The sequence below is a fragment of the Myotis myotis genome, unplaced genomic scaffold (assembly GCF_014108235.1).
Source record: "Myotis myotis isolate mMyoMyo1 unplaced genomic scaffold, mMyoMyo1.p scaffold_m19_p_4, whole genome shotgun sequence".
In the NCBI taxonomy this organism is placed as follows: domain Eukaryota; kingdom Metazoa; phylum Chordata; class Mammalia; order Chiroptera; family Vespertilionidae; genus Myotis; species Myotis myotis.
Genome location: NW_023416346.1, coordinates 83609656 through 83629901, shown reverse-complemented (window position 1 = coordinate 83629901; position 20246 = coordinate 83609656). Strand labels below are relative to the sequence as shown.

Here is a 20246-nt window from a genome sequence, read left to right as displayed (position 1 = left end):
TCCCAGTGTCTGTGGGTCGGCAGCTGAAGCAGCAGGTCCCTGGCCAGAGTGGCTGTAGTATCTGGTGTGGTGTCTGAGGGCACCCTGGGTGGAGGTGAGGCTGGGCTCCCAGTCACAGCAGCTCTCCCCTTCAAGATAGTGCAGCCTCTTCAGCAGAGTTGGTGCTCCAGGGAAGATTACAGCCATAGCAGAGGCTGCCCGGCTATGCGAGTCTATTCCGCCAGCCCCCGAAGGTCCTGCGAGATCTAACTGCCCCTCACTCAATCACACACACACACACGCACATACACACACACACACACACACACACACACACACACCACATCCACACACTGCCCTTTCATTCCCTCACTCACTCACACTCTCTTCCTCACTGCAGTCCTCTTGGCCACCATCTTGGAATCCCTCGTATATAAAAATTTATACCACATTAATTAAAGATTTAAATTTTTAAAATTCAATCAGAAAACAACTAGAAATATATAAATAGTTACCTATATAATACTGGTGTACCCATATTAAAATGATGTAGAAATGTAGCTATTGATATAGAAAAAAAGTTATCAAACAACATTTTTATCCCATTTTTTTAAAAAATACATATTTATATGCATAGAAAGTTCTGAGATGTGCATAAAAATGTTAATAGTGGCTTTTGTGAATAGTGTAATAAACTATTTTCCCTTCTTTTTATGTATCTATGTATGCATGCAATTATATGTGTAATAAGTTTTTTTTTCTTCCACTATCCTTAAGTCTTCTCTTTAGTATATTCCTATCCAACTGTAAGTTCTTTAAGGATTGAGTTGTGTTTCATTACTTACTGGGCTACCTACCATGGGCATGCCTGGTTAAGGACTGGGTGCTTGATGATGATCTGATTTCCTCAAAAACTGCTTTGAAGTCTGATGTAACAGTGCTAACTAAACCTTTAACCAGCTGCAATGGTCAGCAACTTGCCACTATAGACACCTTGTCTCTGGGAGCATATGGCTACAATGGCTGTCATCCCGGTGCTTTCCCAGGTTGAGGTGGCTGACTGGCTGGCTCGTAGATGGCTGATTAGGCTGCGCCTTTCTGTGTAAATCCTTCCCAAATAGCGTTCTTGTTCAAGGATGTGGCCTTTCTCAGGTTTGATTGCTGCCTCTTGGTCAATAGTATCTTTCTCATCAGAATCTCCATGCACATTATCAGGAATTCTCAATACTGTTAAAAGCATAAAGGATAGGCAGCAGAGAAAGAATACAAAGGACTGGAAGATGAGAAAAGGAGAAAAGTGAGAATAAAGCCCTAACCGGTTTAGCTCAGTGGATAGAGCGTCGGCCTGCGGACTCAAGGGTCCCAGGTTCGATTCCGGTCAAGGGCATGTACCTTGGTTGCGGGCACATCCCCAGTAGGGAGTGTGCAGGAGGCAGCTTATGGATGTTTCTCTCTCATCAATGTTTCTAACACTCTATCCCTCTCCCTTCCTCTCTGTAAAAAATCAATAAAATATATATTTTTTTAAAAAGTGAGAATAAAATTATGAATATTTATTACCTTAAGTGTAGCTGGTCACTAAACTCAACCTAAAACACCCCTTGCACATAGTAATACCTACCATTACACATGAAATTGCTTTGACAGGGAAGTCTATACAGACATTGGTTTCCAAGGGACCTGCGCAAGCTCTGATGACCACACTTGGCAGCCCTCCAGGTTAGATACTTTAGTGACTTCTGATCTAGCCTGCTCAAATACAGCCTCTGATAGAGCTTGCTCTTAGAGGTAAAGATCATTCCAGGCTTGTTGCTGGATAAAATGAGATGATATATGGAAATATGTTTTATAAATATCTATATATATAAAAGGCTAATATGCTAAGTGTCCAACTGTCCGACAGGTCGCTATGATGTGCACTGACCACCAGGGGGCAGACACTCAACACAGGATCTGCCAAGCTGCAGTGACTTGGCAGCAGCAGTTCTCAGGTGATGCACCCTGAAACCAGAGAGGAGGGAGCCTGACTCCTTGTGGGGCCATGCAATTCCACCTTCAGCTGTGGGTTATGTTGTTACTGGGGCACTATCGGTCCTGAATCTGGCTTACTGCACACTTGTGTTTGTGTTCTACACCCTGTATGACAGCAATGTTGCAGAGTGCCCTCTCACACTCCAGGACCCCTCAGGGGATGTCGGAAAGCTGATTTCAGCCCAGTCCCCACAAGCCAGGCAGAGGAACCCCACCTGCCAGAGTGACCCCACTCAGTCCACAGATGCCCTTTGAGCCACAGCGCCATCCCAGGTGCAGCCAGACAGGGAGAGACTGCAAAATGTTGGCTCCAGAGCGTGTGTCCAGCCTATCTCACCCAGTCCTGCCCCACTGGCCACCATCTAATTAATTTCCTTTCAATGTGCATGAATCTGTGCACTGGGTCACTAGTGTTTTATAAAACAACTATAGACCCAGTGCACAAATTCGTGCACCTTGAAAGGAACTGTGGGCCGCAAGACTGCGGTGGGCATAGGGGTAGGTCTCAGCCCATCCTCCATGCCCCGGTCTGGCCCCTCCTGCCACAGCCCCCGGTCCCCTGTCTGCCAGCAGCCCGGCTCCGGCTGCTGCTGCTCCCATGCACTGATAGCGCCAGCCCAGCTCACACCCACTGACAGCGCAGAGCGATTGGGGCCAGTGCCTGCAGCGGATACAAGCAGCAGCTTCAGTGCTGGTAGCAGGTGCAAGCAGAGCTGTCACCGGCAGCGGGTGTGAGTGGTGACTGCCGGCCCCAATCGCCTCTCAGGGGGAGGTGGAGAAGCCCTGAGGGGTGATTGGGGCCAGCAGCTGCCACTTGTACCCACTAATGGCACTGAGTGATCCTTGCACCAGACTGGGTGCGAGCGGCAGCACTGGCAGCTGGTGCGAATATGGCTGGCACCGGCAGCAGGTGTGACTGGGGCCAGTGCCGGCAGCAGGTGCGAGTGCCCGGCTGGTCCGCAGTGCGTGGGAGCAAAGAATTTTCAGTAACCACCAGAGGCTCACCCCGGTGATAGTGACAGGTGCCCCGCCTTGGTCTGGTGCCCCCACTCAGTTGCTCCACCATCCCGCTGCGGCTGATGCCTACCATGTTCCATGCTCTGGCACCTGCTGCCGACTCCCGCCATATTCCACGCGCAACCCCTGGTGGTCAGTGCACATCATAGTGACTAGTTCAGTTGTTCAGTAGTTCAATTGTTCTACCATTTGGTCTATTTGCATATTAGGGTTTTATATATATAGTAGTAGATATACAAATGCTTGGTGTTCTTTTTATAAGCTCCATGGTTTAATGTTGTCCAATAGTGTCCTCATGGAAGTTTTGAACAGATTTTAAATAACTGTATCTAAAGAAAACAAAAAATAAAAAATGAAAGAAGGAAAAGAACATCAAATACACCTAAGGAGTGAAGATAATTGCATCTCCAGGAGGGAAAAACATGTCTGGGAGGCACCTATACTGTGTATGTCTGAGTAGTGATTGTCACCTAACACTATGAGAAAGACGGGGGGTGGGGGGGGGAGGGTTTGAGTGCCCTCAATTATTAGAATTATTTTCTTTGGAAGTAATTTCCAAAAAAATGGTTGTGATTTCATTTTCAATAAAACTGTTGACACTTCCTTAAATTGTCTGTTAAGTTATGGTAAATTACAGTAAGAATTCATGTGGCCCCCACATGTACTGTGGTCGCACTGTTTTAATTACTAACTAAATTATGATAAGGAAGTGACTAAAATGTTAACTGCCACTGCTCTGCTCCTTCCATGAAAATGACCCTTTTTTCTTTCCAGATTCAGCACATGACACTTCATATCAGCTCCTAACCTAAATGCATAATTCTTCAGTCTCAGGACTTGCAGAATTATTGGAATGCCGTCCTAAGGTTATGGAGTTCTGCGTTTCTGAACATTTCAGCTCTATGGAGAAGCAGCCATTCCCTCACTCCAAAGGCAGCCTGAACAATTTTTTTATCCCTAGGAAAGAAGCTCCCTTGTACCTTTCTTGTTACAAGAGTAGCAAAACAATCATAAACAGACTGGGGAAGATTGACAGTTGGGAGATACCTTGTCAATTACCTGACCTTAGCATGGGGCTTCCTCACATTTGCAGTGTCTTGGGGTCCCTCCTAGGACTGTCTTGGAGAATAAACATTTTCTGTTAATTTCCAGTGATTTAATTTTCCATTTTCTTTTTGTAACAGGTCCAGTTAAAAACAAGAAAAAGGGTAAGTTCCTGATTTGATTAAATTGCTGCCATGTCATGTCTTTTCTAAAATTAGAAGAAAAAAAATTCAGGGAGTGGGATTTTTATAGTCTGGTTATCTATTATTTTATTCAATCACATGGGATCTTCTTGAGTGTTGTAGCTTCCAACGAACAACAACAACAAAAATAGATATTGTTTCTCAGTGATGATCCACAAAAGATAGAATTGCTTCTCTGGCAACATATGAATGTTGATTTTGCTTTTCTTTCTTGCTCCTTCTTTCATATGATTCAGTTTCTCTTTCCTTTATTCTTACTTGCTCCTTTCCCCTGCCCTTCTTTTCATTTCTCCCCCTCCTTTATCAAGTCAGTGATCAGGTATGAATGAAATCCTGAGACAGCCTGTAGGGAGTAGGTATATATATTACCTCCTGAGGGATGTCAGTACTTGGCCTCAAAGTTATCCCTGTTGTATATTTCAGATAGTCAGGGAAGGTATTTCTAGCTTTGGGGTTTCAATATCATTTTCTCTGTAATGGAAAAATTAGGCTGGAGTAATACCCTGATCTTTTGGTCTTTTCAAAGAAGCTCTAGTTGAGCAGATCCATTGTGCCATTGTTGGGTCAGTAAGTCTGTGGTGTGCTTGCCATGGGACTAGCCCAAGTGCTTGCTTACTTAAGGAGAACCCAATGACAGAACAGGTTCCAAAATATTGTACAGGATCAGGTAATATGGTTCACTCCTTAGGACTAAAGAACCTATTGCAAAACCAGTTCTAAATATCTATTTGTTTATGTGTTCTGACTTAGGAGGAAAATAGAGTGAAATTAATCACTTTTCATTAAAATGTTTTAAGTGAAATGATTCTGTCTGTTAAGATTTCTGGAGCCTTATAGAGTACATTATCATCCCCAGACTAGCCACAAAGACTGACTTCAGCTGCCATTTCTCTGAGTGCGAGGGTGCTCTGGTGGTTGAGGTGCAGTGGCCACATGGAAAACCTATGTCCCTGCTGTAAGGAAGCCTGGCCTCCTGTGGACCTGAGCTGAACAAAGCTGGAAAACAGCCAGAGAGCTGGAGCTAGTGAGAAAACCTTTTTCTGCGGAGCCTGGGCATCCACCAAAATTATTTGTCTTTTAAGAAAGTAAATTTGACTTTCAAACGTTTAGTTTTTAACACTTGTCATATTCCTTTAAGACAGACATTATAACAAACCCAGAATGCTCACCTGGCTTGAAGAAGGACACCCTGTGCTCCTAACACAAGCCTGGGGATGACTTGCCTTTTTAATAAGTAGACTTGAGAGCACTTTCTAATCACAGCTACTAGTATTTTTTTTCTACTTCCTTGTTCACTAGACAGTGAATAAGCATCTTATGTTGGTCAGGAGTAGAGATACAGAGATGAAGAAAATGGTTCCTTCCCTTAAAAATCTCCCAGTGCAGTTGGAACCGTGGAAGTACGCACAAATAATTACTGTCTAGTCTAAAAAATGATGTCATTGGAGCATGAACAGCATGCTGTGGGAGCACAAAGAAGGAGCAAGTAGTTCTCATTGGGAGAGTGAGGGACCAAACTCAGAGAAAACAGTATTTAACCTGGACTTGAAGGATGAGGGGAAAAAAGAGGGGAATGATACTCCATCAAAGGAAATAGCATACTCAGATCTCTCAGAAACATGAAAAAGCATGGCATGCTTGGGGAGCAGCAAGTAGGCTAGTGATTTCCCAGAAAGCAGCTCCCAGTCTCAGTGTTATCCGATGGGTGAGCCCTGGGAATGGCAATAGAAGTCAGCTGTCTAGGCCAGAAGCTCTGGAATTACATTCAGATTTCAATGCCTCTACCAAGGACTTGGGTCACTGCCTCACACTGCTACCTGTGTATGGGCCATTACTGGGGGGAGATGCATAGAGGACTTAAACATCTACTTTGGCTGAAAGTGATTTAGAAGCCATTTAATACAGATTTCTATGGACACAGTGAATAGGCACATGCCTGAAGAGTTAAGTTAAATTGAGTTAATTTCCATTCTTCAATGGAATTTCTTCCTCTCTCTCTCTCTCTCTCTCTCTCTCTCTCTCTCTCTCTCTCTCTCTCTCTCTCTCTCCCACACACACACACACACACACACAACACACACATTTTCACTCACTTTATGTTCTTTCAACAATTTGGACTTTGCTAATAGGTTAGCAAAATACCCTTTTGTAAGGTTATATTTGAAAAGAATGTATACTTTCATCTAAGACTACAAAGGGTAACTTTCTAAGTATAAAAGTCTCTGGGCTTTTGTATCATGAAGTGCTCTGTTAAAATAAGGAAATACGGAGAACAAATTCAATCCTCTAAAGCAGCGGTTCTCAACCTGTGGGTCACGACCCCTTTGGCGGTCGAACAACCCTTTCACAGGGGTCACCTAAGACCATCGGAAAACACATATATAATTACATATTGTTTTTGTGATTAATGACTATGCTTTAATTATGTTCAATTTGTAACAATGAAATTGGGGGTCACCACAACATGAGGAACTGTATTAAAGGGTCGCGGCATTAGGAAGGTTGAGAACCACTGCTCTAAAGCCATCTTCTTGGTCCGAGTGGTCATGGTCCTCTCTGAGCCTGCTTTCTGCGAGTATGCAAGCACAAGAAGCACACTTGCCTAAAACTGGGTGCTGAGGAGCAAAGGGGACCAGCTGCAGAACTAGATCACAGCAAGAGTTTTTCCCTAAATGCCTTCTAACATTTTCATAAGTGAGCATTCTCTGTTTACACTTGCAACCATTATTCTCTTTGACTGGAGGAGTTTCTGACTGTAATTCTTCCAAAATTACATTATCAATCACAAGAGACTCACAGTATTGACACTAAAGTTGTACTACCCACAGAACACCCTCTAGCTTGAAAAATTACTGTGAGGCCTGCAAATTCTGGAACATAGCACAGCCTAATGTGCACCATCCTCTGAGTACACGCAGCCCAGAGAACAGTGAGGGAGAAGCAACCCTTACAACCAGGCTAGGGAAGTTTCCTGACTGCCAGTGGGAAGTCAGTGCTCCTTAAGGAACCTCAGTCTTGGGAGGAAACTTAGAGAAGTCACTGATGGAGAAACTAAGGCTCCAGGAGAGGAAGGGATTTGCCCAAAATGTGTCCATGGCAGATTTTGGAGCTTATGGATTTATCTCTTGACTACAGATCCCATGTTATTTCCACTACACTAGCTGGGATTGAAACTTGGGCACTGAATGAGACTTACTTGGAAGCTACTCAAATCTGAAGGAAGATGGCTTTCCTGTTCAGCATCTTGAAATTGGTTAGATCTAGAAACTGGGAAGATCCAATCTTTTGCTGCTAAGTGCAGTGAAAATGCTGAAGCTCCTACCTCTAGGTCTTTATGGCAACAGGGGCTTTCCTGCGAGAGAGGCTCTCTGGACCTTCCTTTCCTCTTGGACAAAGGACGCCACAATGACGCCATTGTTTCATCCCAAATGCAGGTGTGCTTAGACATGGACAACTGGCCTTTTGAGCACGTTGCCATGGGGATTGGGTTTCTTGAACATGTAGCATTGTTCTTAAAGGAGGACATGATAAATGAGACAAGATTTTTCTGCTTACGAGGCTGCAGAGCAAGGAATTGGGGAGCAGTAAGGAGGTATTTAAGTGAGACTTGAGAGGGTTGTATTTAAAACTAAGAAAGTACCACCGGTGAAGACATTGTGGTGGGTCTGATAAAAGGCTTCCATTCCTGGGACTTCCACCAAACTGTGAGAAAGTGGGGAAGGGAGGAAGGAGACAGCCACCTGTGACCACCTACAGTGCTTGAATTGGGCTGCACAGAGCAGAGGAACCAAGCAGGATGAGCTGCAGGTTTGACTTCAAGACTGGAGTTAGCACTCACTGAACATAACTACATACTGTTGGTATTGTCGGGGGGACTGGAACTTGGAATAGGAGGATCAAGACTGTTCTGAAAGGATAGTGAGGACAAAAAGGGGAGGAGTTGGTGGGCTTGATTAATAATACATTCAAGAATAGGAGACTAGGGCCTCTGAGGAAAGACTGGGAAGCTGGATTATTTAGCCTATAAAATGGAGGTTGATAGGTGACAATGTCTTTGAGAATACAAGGGTTATTATATGTATGATGGTAACTATTCTTTTCTATCTACACAAAGACCTTAAACTGTTGCAGAAGGGATTTCAGTTAAATATATAGAAAAACTTCCTAACAGTGAGGGGTAATGAACATTGGGACATGTTACCAAGGGAGTGTGCAGAATTTCCTTCCCAAGAAACCTTTAAAAATAAGATTTAGAGAGGTCAGCTGAGAAAGTAAAGTCTGATGCCTCCTCCTCAGCTCTTTCTACTCCCCACCTCTCCTTCTTCCCCTCCCTCCCTCCCTCTCTCTCTCTCCCTCCCAGTCTTCATTCCCAGCAAGCACTTCCTCCATGACCCCAGTTCCTGTACATCCTGCCTCCTATCAGAAGCCTTCCTGGAGCTGATGTTACTCCTAAGGGCAGGCTGTCCTTTTAGCTTTCTCTTCCATCTGCATCAATCCACCAAACAAAGAAGTAAACATGAAAGCCACTCTCTTTGACAACAGCCCAATATTCTGAAAACTGGCCCCTTGGTAATTCAGATCCTTTGAACTCAGATGAAATATAACGTCCTTCATGAAGCCCTTCCTGACCTCTTCAGCATGTTGTCCCCACCAAGAATATGGCACTTCTACTTTCCTGTGACTGTATCTGTCTTCTCGCTAGACTGAGCTTCTTGAGGGCCATTTATTTCTATTATCTTCAAACCCAACTCTGTAAATGATTATTCATGAAAGGAGAGAGAGGGAGAGAGAGACAGAGAGAGAGAGAGAGAGAGAGAGAGAGAGAGAGAGAGAGAGAGAGAGAGAGAGGTGTGTGACAAAGGTGTTCACCTCTTTAATAGCAGGAACTCTCAAGTGCTGACTATTTGTCATTGGAAGTCCATTGAACTGACAGTAGTACATCCTCATTCAATAACTACAAATAGAACACTGACTCTTGTTTTTCAGGAAAGAAGGCAGGACCTCCTGGGCCAAATGGCCCCCCAGGACCTCCAGGACCTCCAGGACCCCAGGGACCTCCAGGGATTCCAGGGATTCCTGGAATTCCAGGAACAACTGTTATGGGCCCACCTGGCCCTCCAGGTCCTCCTGGCCCTCAAGGACCTCCTGGCCTCCAAGGGCCTTCTGGTGAGTTCCTGTTTCTCCGCCCTCCCCCAGGCTCCTTTACCAGTACTTTAATAGAGCAGGGGTGGATGATCCTGAGAGCAGTTTCAAATGCTGCTGGTTGTATGGCTGTGCAATAAAAAATGCAGGTCTCCTAGCTCAGTGTAAAATTAGAGATTAAACAAGCCAGTAGGATCTGACCTGCTCTAACTTCTTGTTTATACCAACCTGTCCAGAAGGAGTCACCTGTTCTTGACCTGTTTTAACCTTTCTATCACAAGTTCTCCCTTACTCTAGGCCTCCTTGTAGTGGGCCAGTAAACTCATATGAGCCTGAGACAGAGGCCCTGAGGGTTCACTGAACTTCCTGTAAGAGATGGATTGGCTCTGCTCTGATTCCCAGCATCTAATTCCTGTGCTGATGTTCATATGGGGAGGAATGTTCAGGACTGGGCAAGATACCAGTCCTACAACAGTCTTATCCCATGAATTCTAAGATGCCCTTCTCAGAGGTAGACAAGCAGTTGCTGAGAGTCAAGGAGTTGAAAACTTATGAATCACTCAGGCTATGGGAGAAGCAAACCCAGGCACCAAGACCATCCTGTCGAGGAACCAAGTGCTCCTTGAACTACATCCTTACCCAACCGCATTACCCTTTCGAATAACATTTCATCTCTTTGCATCTTTCCCTTTGGGCCCAGAAGGGCATCCAAGAGATATAGATGCAGATCCAAAACTACCTAATTGGACTTGACAGGAATCAGACTGCCTGGGGTTGGGCCAGTTGTTATTTTCCTCTCCAGCTCCCTTTCTGTATCCTGAGGCCTTAAAGAAATGGGCTCTTTACAGCTGACTTCTCTAGGTCCACAAATTCTGCAGCAGGACTCAGATTCTTTGATTCATAGTTCAAATAGGGCTAATCAGTGTTACCATGGCCACAAGAGATGGAGTTGGAGGTGTTTTTTTTTTAATTTAATCTTTCCATGAATATTAATTGAGCACTTTCTATGTGTAAGAGTTGTATTGATAAGTGGTCCTTGTTCTCATGTAGTTTATGTCCTAGAGGAAAAGAGAGATGATTAAAGAAGCAGGATACTTACAAATGGCAATGCACTCTATGAAGAAAATTAATAGAAAGCAAGCAAAAGGCTAAAGACTTGCCTCAGGGTCACACAGTGACAGGAATGCTCTCTCATCTGTCTCCGAGGGTGCTCAGTGGGACTTGCTAGGCCCACTGAAGATGCAGGTCAGGGACAAGTGACACAAGAAAGGGGTGCCCTCTCCCATTGCAAGGCTTGGCTGCAGGGATCACAGCTCCCTGCCACTGGCTCCCTGGATGAGGAGAAAAGGAAGTAGGAAGAGTTAATCTTCTAATTGTCCTGTCCTCTTTCACAGGTTCTTCAGATAAAGCTGGAACTCGAGAGAACCAGGTTGGCTGGGCATTGCTCTCTTCCTGGGGAGGAGGGAAGGCCACAGGACTAGAGCCACCTTTGAGTTTGCCACCTATTAAATTTGCTCAGGCTTTATTTTGTGAGGATACCCTGGTGGTTCTGAGGCTTCTTCCTCAGAGCCACTCCCATCTCTGTGAATACAAAGCTTTGCCCCAGGGTCTGCCTTTAGCTAAGGGAACTGAGTCCTCCCTTGGCCATTTTCCCTATTCCACAGGAGACAGAGGGTTACCATATCCACACACGTTAGTCAGCTAAAATGAGCCACTAGACAGGCCCTATTCACCTTGGCCTCCAACTCCTCTGTCCACCCCAGACACCATGTCAGCACTCAGACCGCCTGGGATCAGGAGCTTAGAAGGTTAAGAGTATGTCATTGAAAATCAGCCAACCAGCTCCAGGCCAGCCCCAGCCTTAATGGCCTGAAGGGCTCCTCCCTAGTCTTTGAGCTTCCTAATCTGTCTCTATTGGTAGGTTCTGCTGCCTGGCCTTGTCTCATCTCAGCCTCCCTCACTACAGCTGTTCGGCCACAATTAAACCTACATAGCTGCATAGAGCTTGATGGCTTCCAGGGCAATTTTGTATCCATCACCTCATTTGATCTTCAAACATTCTGTGAGAGAAGCCAGAAATTCTTCTAATTCCCACTTTACAGTAAGAGAAACGAGGCTCAGAGGCATTACATTTGGCTGAGGTCACATAGCTAGTGGCCAAACTACAAAATCATATTATCCTCTTGTCACACTGTGGTCACTAGCATCCCAAGACAGGGGAGAAGGATCAGAATTGGAATCAGAAAGAAGACTAGAAGTCAGAGGTGGAAACTGGTGGCTGAGTAAGCAGTCATTTCTCACAGTGACTCTTCTCTCTATCCTTCTCATCCTCCCAGCCAGCTGTGGTGCATCTGCAGGGCCAAGGGTCAGCAATTCAAGTCAAGAATGGTAAGAGTCAGAGTCAGCTCTGTAGATAAGAGGAGCTGCTCCTCCTCTTTACTCCCTGCTTCCAAATAATCACCCAACCTAGTTCCTCCCAGACCCCTGAGATACCCTGGGCACGAGGGAGCCATTCTCTACTCCATTTTGCCCTCTGCTGACTGTCCTGGGTAATTGCTTGCACCAAGACCAGCTGCAACACCCAAATTGCAATTAGAAACACTGTTGAGGAAGCTGAAAGGGACTTGAGACTTCCCAGTGGTTCTCAACCTTCTGGCCCTTTAAATACAGTTCCTCATGTTGTGACCGAACCATAAAATTATTTTTGTTGCTACTTCATAAGTGTAATGTTGCTACTGTTATGAATCGTAATGTAAATATCTGATATGCAGGATGGTCTCTTAGGCGACCCCTGTGAAAGGGTCGTTCGACCGCCAAAGGGGTCGCGACCCACAGGTTGAGAACCGCTTGTTTAGATGGAACGGAATTGTTGGGAGATGGAGGTGCTGTCAGAGTCACCATGAGGATATGTGTAGTTTGATCAACAGTCTCACAATACAAATCAGAGAAGGGAAAAACTACATAACTGCAAATTATTGTCTGGTAGGTCTGTACAGGGAGGTGGGGGGCATGTTAGATTCTCTAGGAAGTATGCCATGCTAGTGTCTATAAAAGGGGAGAATAGGTGTAATGAGGTTAATAAACACCAATTAAATGTAGTTCCTGCTTTTAAGAGATGGGGAAACAGAGTCCCAGAGAGATTGGACAATACCATAATAAATCATAACGTCTTATATTTGTATGGTACTTCACAGTTTTCAACATGCTTTCTTTGTCTTTTATTTTATTTAATCTTCACAACAACCCTATGAGGTAGGTATTAGCTCCTTCTTACAGAGCCAGAAACTGAAGCTCAGAGAGGTTTAATTAACTCACCATTCCGTTAAGTGTAGGAGCTTGGATTTAAAACCACATTTGCTGACTCTTTCCACTGCACTGTGCTACTTCAGTGATGTGTGTGTACACACCACTAAATGATTAGGTTCATTTTCTTCCCCAAAGAGACAGTCAATAAAGAAAAGTGCTTTGAAATAATGCCCAGTCCCCAGGATGCACAGAGCCTAAAATGCATGAACCCCCAGGAGCCTTGGGAAGCAGCAAGCCAGCCAAGATGCCAGATGCATACAGAGCTTGGAGGGGAAGGGAAGGGCTGGGCTGTGAGTATGGACACAGTAAATGAATGTTAAGGAACCTACTACATGAGGACAGCTTTGAAGAGGCCAGTCAGTTCTGACCTGGCTGGGCTCAGCTTTCTTAATGACTGGACTTAGCTACATCTGGGATTGCCATCTGGATGCGTGCCTCAGAAATGTAAGTAGGAGCAGAATGGCATCAGAACCCAAGCAGTCCTGCTGGGACCAGGTGCCTTAGGCCCCAGGGCTCTGGGTGAGCCATGACCACCATCTGTCCAGGAGGAGTGTGACAGACAGGAAACAGATATGTTTGGGTGTCTGGATGGGTGGCCTCTGTGTTTATTCTGTGCCAGAAACTACTGATTTTGCTCCCATTAGCACATCACAAGACTAGTCCCAAACCCTCTAGGTCAGTCTCCAGTAGCAGTCTCTGCTAATCTTCACTTGCACCAGAGGGGCTGTGGGTAGGAGGACATCATTCAGAGTGGATTTGAAGGGGTTGAACCAAGGAATCTCCTCCTAACTCCTATCCCATCATCACCTCAAGGCCAGTTTCCTCATGCCTCAAAGAGGCAGGCATCCTGAGACTAGCCAAGGATGGATGTTCAAAACATAATTTCTTGGCTGGAGAACAGATGGTTTTGAGGGGAAAAGGCCCCATAGGCTTGGACTCCCTTCTCTTGTGGTGGGAAGGCACACCACAACACCACTTCCCCCAGCAGGATGGAAAAGGAAGCTCTTCCTCTACCCTCACATGCTGGTTCTGTGTTGGGCCAAGGCCAAGGAAATATGGTGGCCCCTCCACCCCGAATGGGGTGGGGCTGAAAGACAGAAGCTTTACCAGGGGTGCCTCAGCTCCCAGACACCCTTGCCATCCCCTTGGCTGGTTCTAATGCTGCCTGGCAGTCTTCCCCTCCCTCTCATAAATACCCTTCTCCCCCATGGGCCTTATTACTGGTAGTTACACTCTCTGGCTACCATGAAGTCTGACTCACCCCTGATACCTAAGGTTCTCCAGGTCAACAATTCTTGGTCTAAGTGGTTTCCTGGGGGCCCAGGGAGGCTTTTCAGAAAGGAGTGGGTATGGAGGAATCTTATGGAGGAGAAAATCCATGAACCTCTGACAGGAGAGAGATTGTGGAATTATGGCTGGTGAAATCAAATGGCATAATAAGAGCTAGTCTGCCACTCAGTGTCTGAATTTTGCCTGTGCAGGCCCCAGAACAACAAAGAAAATTGGTCAGTGTGCCCACTCTCTTCTTACTCCCCAACTACAATTCCAACTACAAAGTGTTGGTTAAAGGCCTTTCTGGATGGAGGGGTCAGGGAAAGAGAGGAAGACAGACAGGCAGACCCCAGGGGTCTGAGCTTACAAATGCTCTTCTTAAAGCTTGGCCTCCTGGGCTACTTGGGTTGCACAGGGATGGGGTGGAGGTTGTGTACAACTTGATAATTCTTGTTTCTATTGCCCAGATTATTCTGACATCTACTGAGTGACTGCCCTTCTCTCATACTGAGATCTTTCAGGTGGAGTGCTCAATGACTGGTCTCGCATCACTATGAACCCCAAGGTGTTTAAGCTACATCCCCGCAGTGGGGAGCTGGAGGTACTGGTGGACGGCACCTACTTCATCTATAGTCAGGTAGAAGTGAGTACGGTCTTAGGCCTAACTCTTCTTATATCCAGAATGCAGATGCCATGCAGGCCATATAGGGATACTGTGGAGCCATCCAAGACCAGCCTGCTTTGGTGGATGAGGGGCTAGGGGGCACCATACTGGGAGGGAGTTCAAAAGAGGAAAGAGAGAGGGGGATGTTTGGATTTTTTCCTAGCCATATATCATTGAAAAACTGAAAAGAGGTCCCTCTCATACCCTGGCATCAATTCCCTCCTACAGGGCACCAGGCCCTTGTTCTTCCCCACCCACCCACCGCCCCCCAAGTTATTTGGTTCTACTGCCAAACTTGAACTCTGTCTGAGTACATTCTTTGAAAGTTAGTTCCAGGGATGCTGAGAACCCCTTCCCCCACACTGCTGGTTCTGCAATGAAGAGTGTTCCTGTGGACTTGCTCTTAACCTCAAAAAAACTTCTGACTATCTTTCCTTGTTCTTTCTCCCATTTATTTCTCTACCTTCTGTTTCTCTGTTATTCTTGCCTCCTTCCTGCTATCATTCTCCCAGAGCTTTTCTCCCTCTGTTTTTGTCCTTGTCCTGCCCAGGCCTACTGCCTATCCGCTTCCACCCCTGTTGGTTGCCTCCACTGGGTGGCTCCTATGAGCTAGAGGTAGATGAGCCTTGAGGTTGGGGCTTCTGTGGGGTGGGCAACAAGCAGGCAGATTACAGCAGGACTGTTGAGCCAGCAGAAGGGCCTCACAGGGGAGTGGCCAGAGAAGGTGGGTTAATAGGTATTTGCTAAGTCCATCAAGCATCCTGGCAGAGATTGAGTGCTGATTCAAGAAATTATATGGCACCAGAACGCTCTGCTCCCTCCTACAGAGCCCATGTAGGAAGCAACCTTTAATGAAATGATTCAGGGTAAGAGATGGGGGTCCCAATCCCCAGGGGGCACATAAATGTAATTCCAGTGTCCTAAGGGGCATTTTTCCTAAGCTCCATCAAAGCTTGGTAGTGAAAGATAAACAAATTAATTTTCTGGGTCTAGGAGAGAATTGGGAGTAGCCTCAGGCTTTGGACACCATGCAAACTGGGAAAATCCCTTTAACACCAGGCCTTTGAACATAGGTTCGCACTTCCTCCTGGCCACAAAATAAAGTTGGGTGCCTGGGTTTTGCCCTTCCAAATTCTTGATCTCATTTGTGGTGGATAGCTCTCCATCTCTCTGGATCTGTTTCCTCAATTGTCAGATGAGAGAGCTAAGGGACACTGAGAATGAGTGAGAGAAATGCAGCAGTGGCAGGGGCAGGCTTCAAAAGAGCTAAAGAAATGGCAAGTTGTCACTGCTCCCTCTCTGGAAAATCAGTGACTTCTAACTTTATCTGCAAATAGTCTTTGGGGCTTGCAACTAGAAGTTAGTTTGTATTCATTTGTGTCCATAGCCAGGGTAGAGGAGGGTGTGGGTGGGGTTGGGGGGTGCTTGGGGGAGGTAAAGAGATGATTAAGGCAGGGTTCTTGCCCTCAGAGTTTACAACTGGTGTGCTGTGGAAAGAAAGATTTGCTCAGGCACCTGAGCCCCACAGAGTAGGGGAAGGACAGAGTTTAAGCCCATCACCCCTCCTTTCCTGTAGGCTAACTAGCATGCCTTCAAGTGGCATTGCCCCTCCACGAGTTCTACTGGCAGTTCGTCATGACAGGGGAGGGCTCCACCCTCTTTCCCTCTCCCCCAATCCCTTCTTGTTGCCTCTCACCCAGGTATACTACATCAACTTCACTGACTTTGCCAGCTATGAGGTGGTGGTGGACGAGAAGCCCTTTCTGCAGTGTACCCGCAGCATCGAGACGGGCAAGACCAACTACAACACTTGCTACACCGCGGGCGTCTGCCTCCTCAAAGCCCGGCAAAAGATCGCTGTGAAGATGGTGCACGCTGACATCTCTATCAACATGAGCAAGCACACCACTTTCTTTGGGGCCATCAGGCTGGGCGAGGCCCCTGCATCCTAGATTCCCCATATTTGGTCCCTGCCCGTGCCCCTGCCCTAGGTTTGGGAGCCAGGATCCCCAGAACCTCAAAGTGCTGCTGTGGAGTGAGGCATGTGTGTGTTGCAGCTGCAGAGAGAAAGGCCCCAAGGCTATTTATTCTCCAGTGACTCCAGGACGACAAGGCCTGCTTGCCTTTCCTGAATGACCTTGAGTTAACAGGACAGTTGATGAAGCCCCAGGGTTTACATGAAGCCGAAGTGGCTTCCCTGTGTCCATGTTGACTGGCTTAATGGCATGACTCTTCAATCTCAAGGTCCCTGATGTCAAAGTTATCATTTGTTGCACTAAAGTGAGGGTCCGGGGCAGCAGGCAAAAGAAAGCAGAGGTATACTCCAGACTGGGGAGCAAACCCTCTTTGGGGTGGGGTGGGGTGAGGTGGGGTCGGGGTCAGAGGGGAAAGGTCGGTGCTTGTGGCAGAGACCAAGGAACAAACCTGCTGAGCAGGCGCCCTGGGCAGTGGAAGCATTCCTGCTGCTCTGCCTGCAGCCAGCCAGCGGGTCAGCTCTTCCAGCGCAGTCAGAGCCAGTGCAGCAGCTCCCCAGGCTTCAGGGACAGGAGGTTTGCTCTTCCTTGGAGTGATTACAGAGAATGATCACAAACCTGCCTGCATAAGAACCTGAAGCCAGACTTGGGGCCACATGTCTTTCACTTTGTTTACAGCTGTGCTGCAGGCTCAGAAAACTCCCTGGGATCCCTCCCAATTGCCCCCCTTCCCAGCCTGACTAGACCTCCTATGTCTTTCTCCACAGAGCCTACCTCTGTCTGAGACAGGTGCCTAACCTGGGACCTGCGCTTGTGTGAGTCTGGGATACTCTTGAGATTACCTGGGCACAAAGAGAATCTTCTTCCATTTATTAAGCAACACAATATTTATCTAGTCGAGTTGTGTCTAGCGGCAAAGTGTTGGACTGGGTGACCTCCAGAAATTCCTTCAAATCCCAATATTTAGGCACCCCTTTTAATAGCCTACTAAAATCCCCAACCCTCACCTGCCCCTGGGCCTCAGCGAGGCAGAGCTTTTCTACCAGACCTAGAAAGAACAAGAGGTGAGGATAGGACAGGGGTTTTTCAAGTGGCTTCCCTATCTTGAAGCCAGCCACCCAAGCCTTATCTGAAAGGACAGCAGCTGATGCCTGGCTGACCCCCGGCCTGTGCTCTGGCTTCAGAAAGCCACAGAACAGCATGGTGAGCGTGGATTCCAGTGCTGCTCCCCTGAATCAAGGCTTGGGAGAATCTGGGGTCTAGGCATTCAGGCAGGGCTCTGCCCTCTAGTCAGGCCCAAGGACACCACCACCACTTCCCCAAGCTTCCCACAGATGATATGGTGAGACCGTTCAAGAGCCTTATTTCTAACTGCCTGGGCCCAGCCTGGCTCCCGGGTACATGGTCCAGCCCAAAGCTGGGAGGGCCAGTCTTATACAGTCTGCTAATCTTGCTCATGAAATAAGAAACAAGTTTCCTTTTGAGGAGATGGGGAATAAGTTCCTTTGGGCAGCTGAAATTTACCAGGAACAACAGGTTCCACAACCATGCCTTCTCTTTCTAAGCCACTACACTGCTGGACCCTTCAAGGGTCAGGGCAGGAGGCACAGCCATTGTCTGGTTGCTAATGTCAGCCTTGCAAGCCCAGGTGAAGCAAATGTGAGGAATGGGTCTGGCCAGGCTCTTACAGAGTGCCTTGGACAGTCCTCAGGTGTAGCAGGAACAGATGAGAATTTCTCCTTAAAACTTGGAGAGTACTTTCTCTCTTATTATCTCCTTCGATATTACAAATCCTGTTGTTTAGACAAGGCTCAGAGAGGTTAAGTGCTTTGACCAGGATCTCACCCACTGAAGTCACAGGCCTGGGGCTTCATTCAGCCAGTTTGACTCCAACACTATTCCATTGCACGTCAGCTTTGTGTTGAATTTGAGGTCCTGAGGGAACCCAAATAAAAATGGTAATATAGACTCCAAATCCTGTGGGCTCTAGGGAGGGACCCAGAGATGCTCATTTTCACTCCTTGATGGTAATGCCTGTTGTCTTGACTGCCAGAGGCTCTGTGGCAAAAGAGTAGGGCATTTCCTTGGGAAATAGCCATCAGACTTAGAGCTTTCATGTTCAGAATAACTGTCTTGGCACCAGGTCCAAGCAGCAGGTCTCCAGTACCCACAGAACTTAAACCCCTTATGTTCTTTCACTTACCCCATGAATCAAGCAACCATTATGTATGGAGCCCCTACTGCAAGTGAGGTCCTCCTTTGGTTACCCTACAGACGGGCTGCAGGAGCTGGCCACTCCCCATAGCTAAGTGACTCCTTATCTCTTTCTACCAAACCACAGAGGACTTTGTACTGCCAGGATCTCCCAGAGATGGAGGGAAGAGTGAGGACTGGTTCTATAGCCAAAAAGCTGCGAGGAGAGGAAAGAAAAGGTTTCCTAATTGTGGCCCTAAAGGACATTCTGACATCTATCCTATTCTCCAGGTTACAGGGGAGACAGGATTCACACAAATCCTTGATTCATTAGGAACCGTCAAAGGGAACCCGAGACGAGCATGTGAGGAGGGAAGCAATTGAGAGCCTTGCTACAGTGACGTTATAGACAAAGTAGTGAAGCAATTTACTAATAATAGAATGTGGACATAGATTATAGATTAAGCATTTGAATGTTTGCTGACATGAGTTTACCAGAAGGCCAAGTCTTGCATGGAGAATAGGACAAGGACATTTGTGAGCAGGCAGATAACAGAGGTTTGAAGGAGGATTGCATGGCAGGAGCCTCAGCCAGCTGCTTGGGCTTCAGCAGCCAAAGTTGGCACAAAAATCAGCTGTCGGGGCTGCTCAGTTACGGTTCCCTGGAAAATGTAGTCTTTGCCTTATTTCCCCTTCATCCATCCTGAAACCAAATTTCTTTTGCTGAGCAGGAAAGGACTAGAAACCCTGGAGGTGAAAAAGATTTTGATGCACATGTGAGTATGTGAGTTTTATGTAACTTCTGGTGGGTGCAAATCAATTCAGAGAAATTTAGTGCTAGAAAGGACCGTAGAGGGAATCTAGCCCACCTACATTCTGCCCCATATTACTCATGTGGAGACTGAGGCCCAGAGAGAGAAGGTGGCCTGCCCAAGATGAATGACCCACGACTCACAGACTCAGCAGAGTGAGGGAGTGGAGCAGTCCCTGTCCCACACAGCCCCCTTCTTTCTTTCACTCCCAGACTCCCGGCTAAAAGTGAAAGCCCCCTTTGGGAGCCCGGCTAGGCAGGGAGAGAGCAGCTGCAGCCTTCATCAGAACTCTTGTCCCCTTAAGGCGTTCTCCCAGCTCCTGCCTCTGGACTGGCCTAATACCTGGAAGTCCTGAGGCCACCCTGGCACTGCCTCCAGCCTGCTCCTGCCTGGAGTCTCCCCTAGGCAATGTGAGCACAAAGAAGGAACTAGATTTTTTCTTTTAATCTGTGTCAGGGCTCACTCCAAGGGGAGTCAGGGTGTGTCATTTCATTATTAAAAAAGCTTCCAGCTGGGGCATAGGTGTGGACTTTGTTGTGAGAATGGCCAGGAGCAGGCCCAGTGCTGCTTTGGGGGTCAGCATCCAGTGTGAAATACTGTGTATATAAAC

At 46.8% G+C, this 20246-nt stretch overlaps 1 protein-coding gene across 4 annotated transcripts in view; it reads left to right on the top strand.

Annotated features, from left to right (window-relative positions):
- Positions 1 to 17003, top strand: part of EDA (ectodysplasin A) — a 555180-nt gene extending 538177 nt beyond the window's left edge. Inside the window, exons 3-8 of one of the 4 annotated variants that reach the window (XM_036305125.1) lie at positions 4212 to 4235; positions 9261 to 9440; positions 10811 to 10845; positions 11753 to 11804; positions 14516 to 14631; positions 16359 to 17003. In XM_036305125.1, coding sequence (XP_036161018.1) covers positions 4212 to 4235; positions 9261 to 9440; positions 10811 to 10845; positions 11753 to 11804; positions 14516 to 14631; positions 16359 to 16610 — 659 coding nt within the window. In that variant the 3' untranslated portion in view covers positions 16611 to 17003. Of the gene's footprint in view, positions 1 to 4211; positions 4236 to 9260; positions 9441 to 10810; positions 10846 to 11752; positions 11805 to 14506; positions 14638 to 16358 lie in introns of all 4 variants that reach the window. The other 3 variants (XM_036305124.1, XM_036305123.1, XM_036305122.1) reach the window with 3 other exon arrangements.
- The last annotated feature ends 3243 nt before the right edge of the window (positions 17004 to 20246 follow it).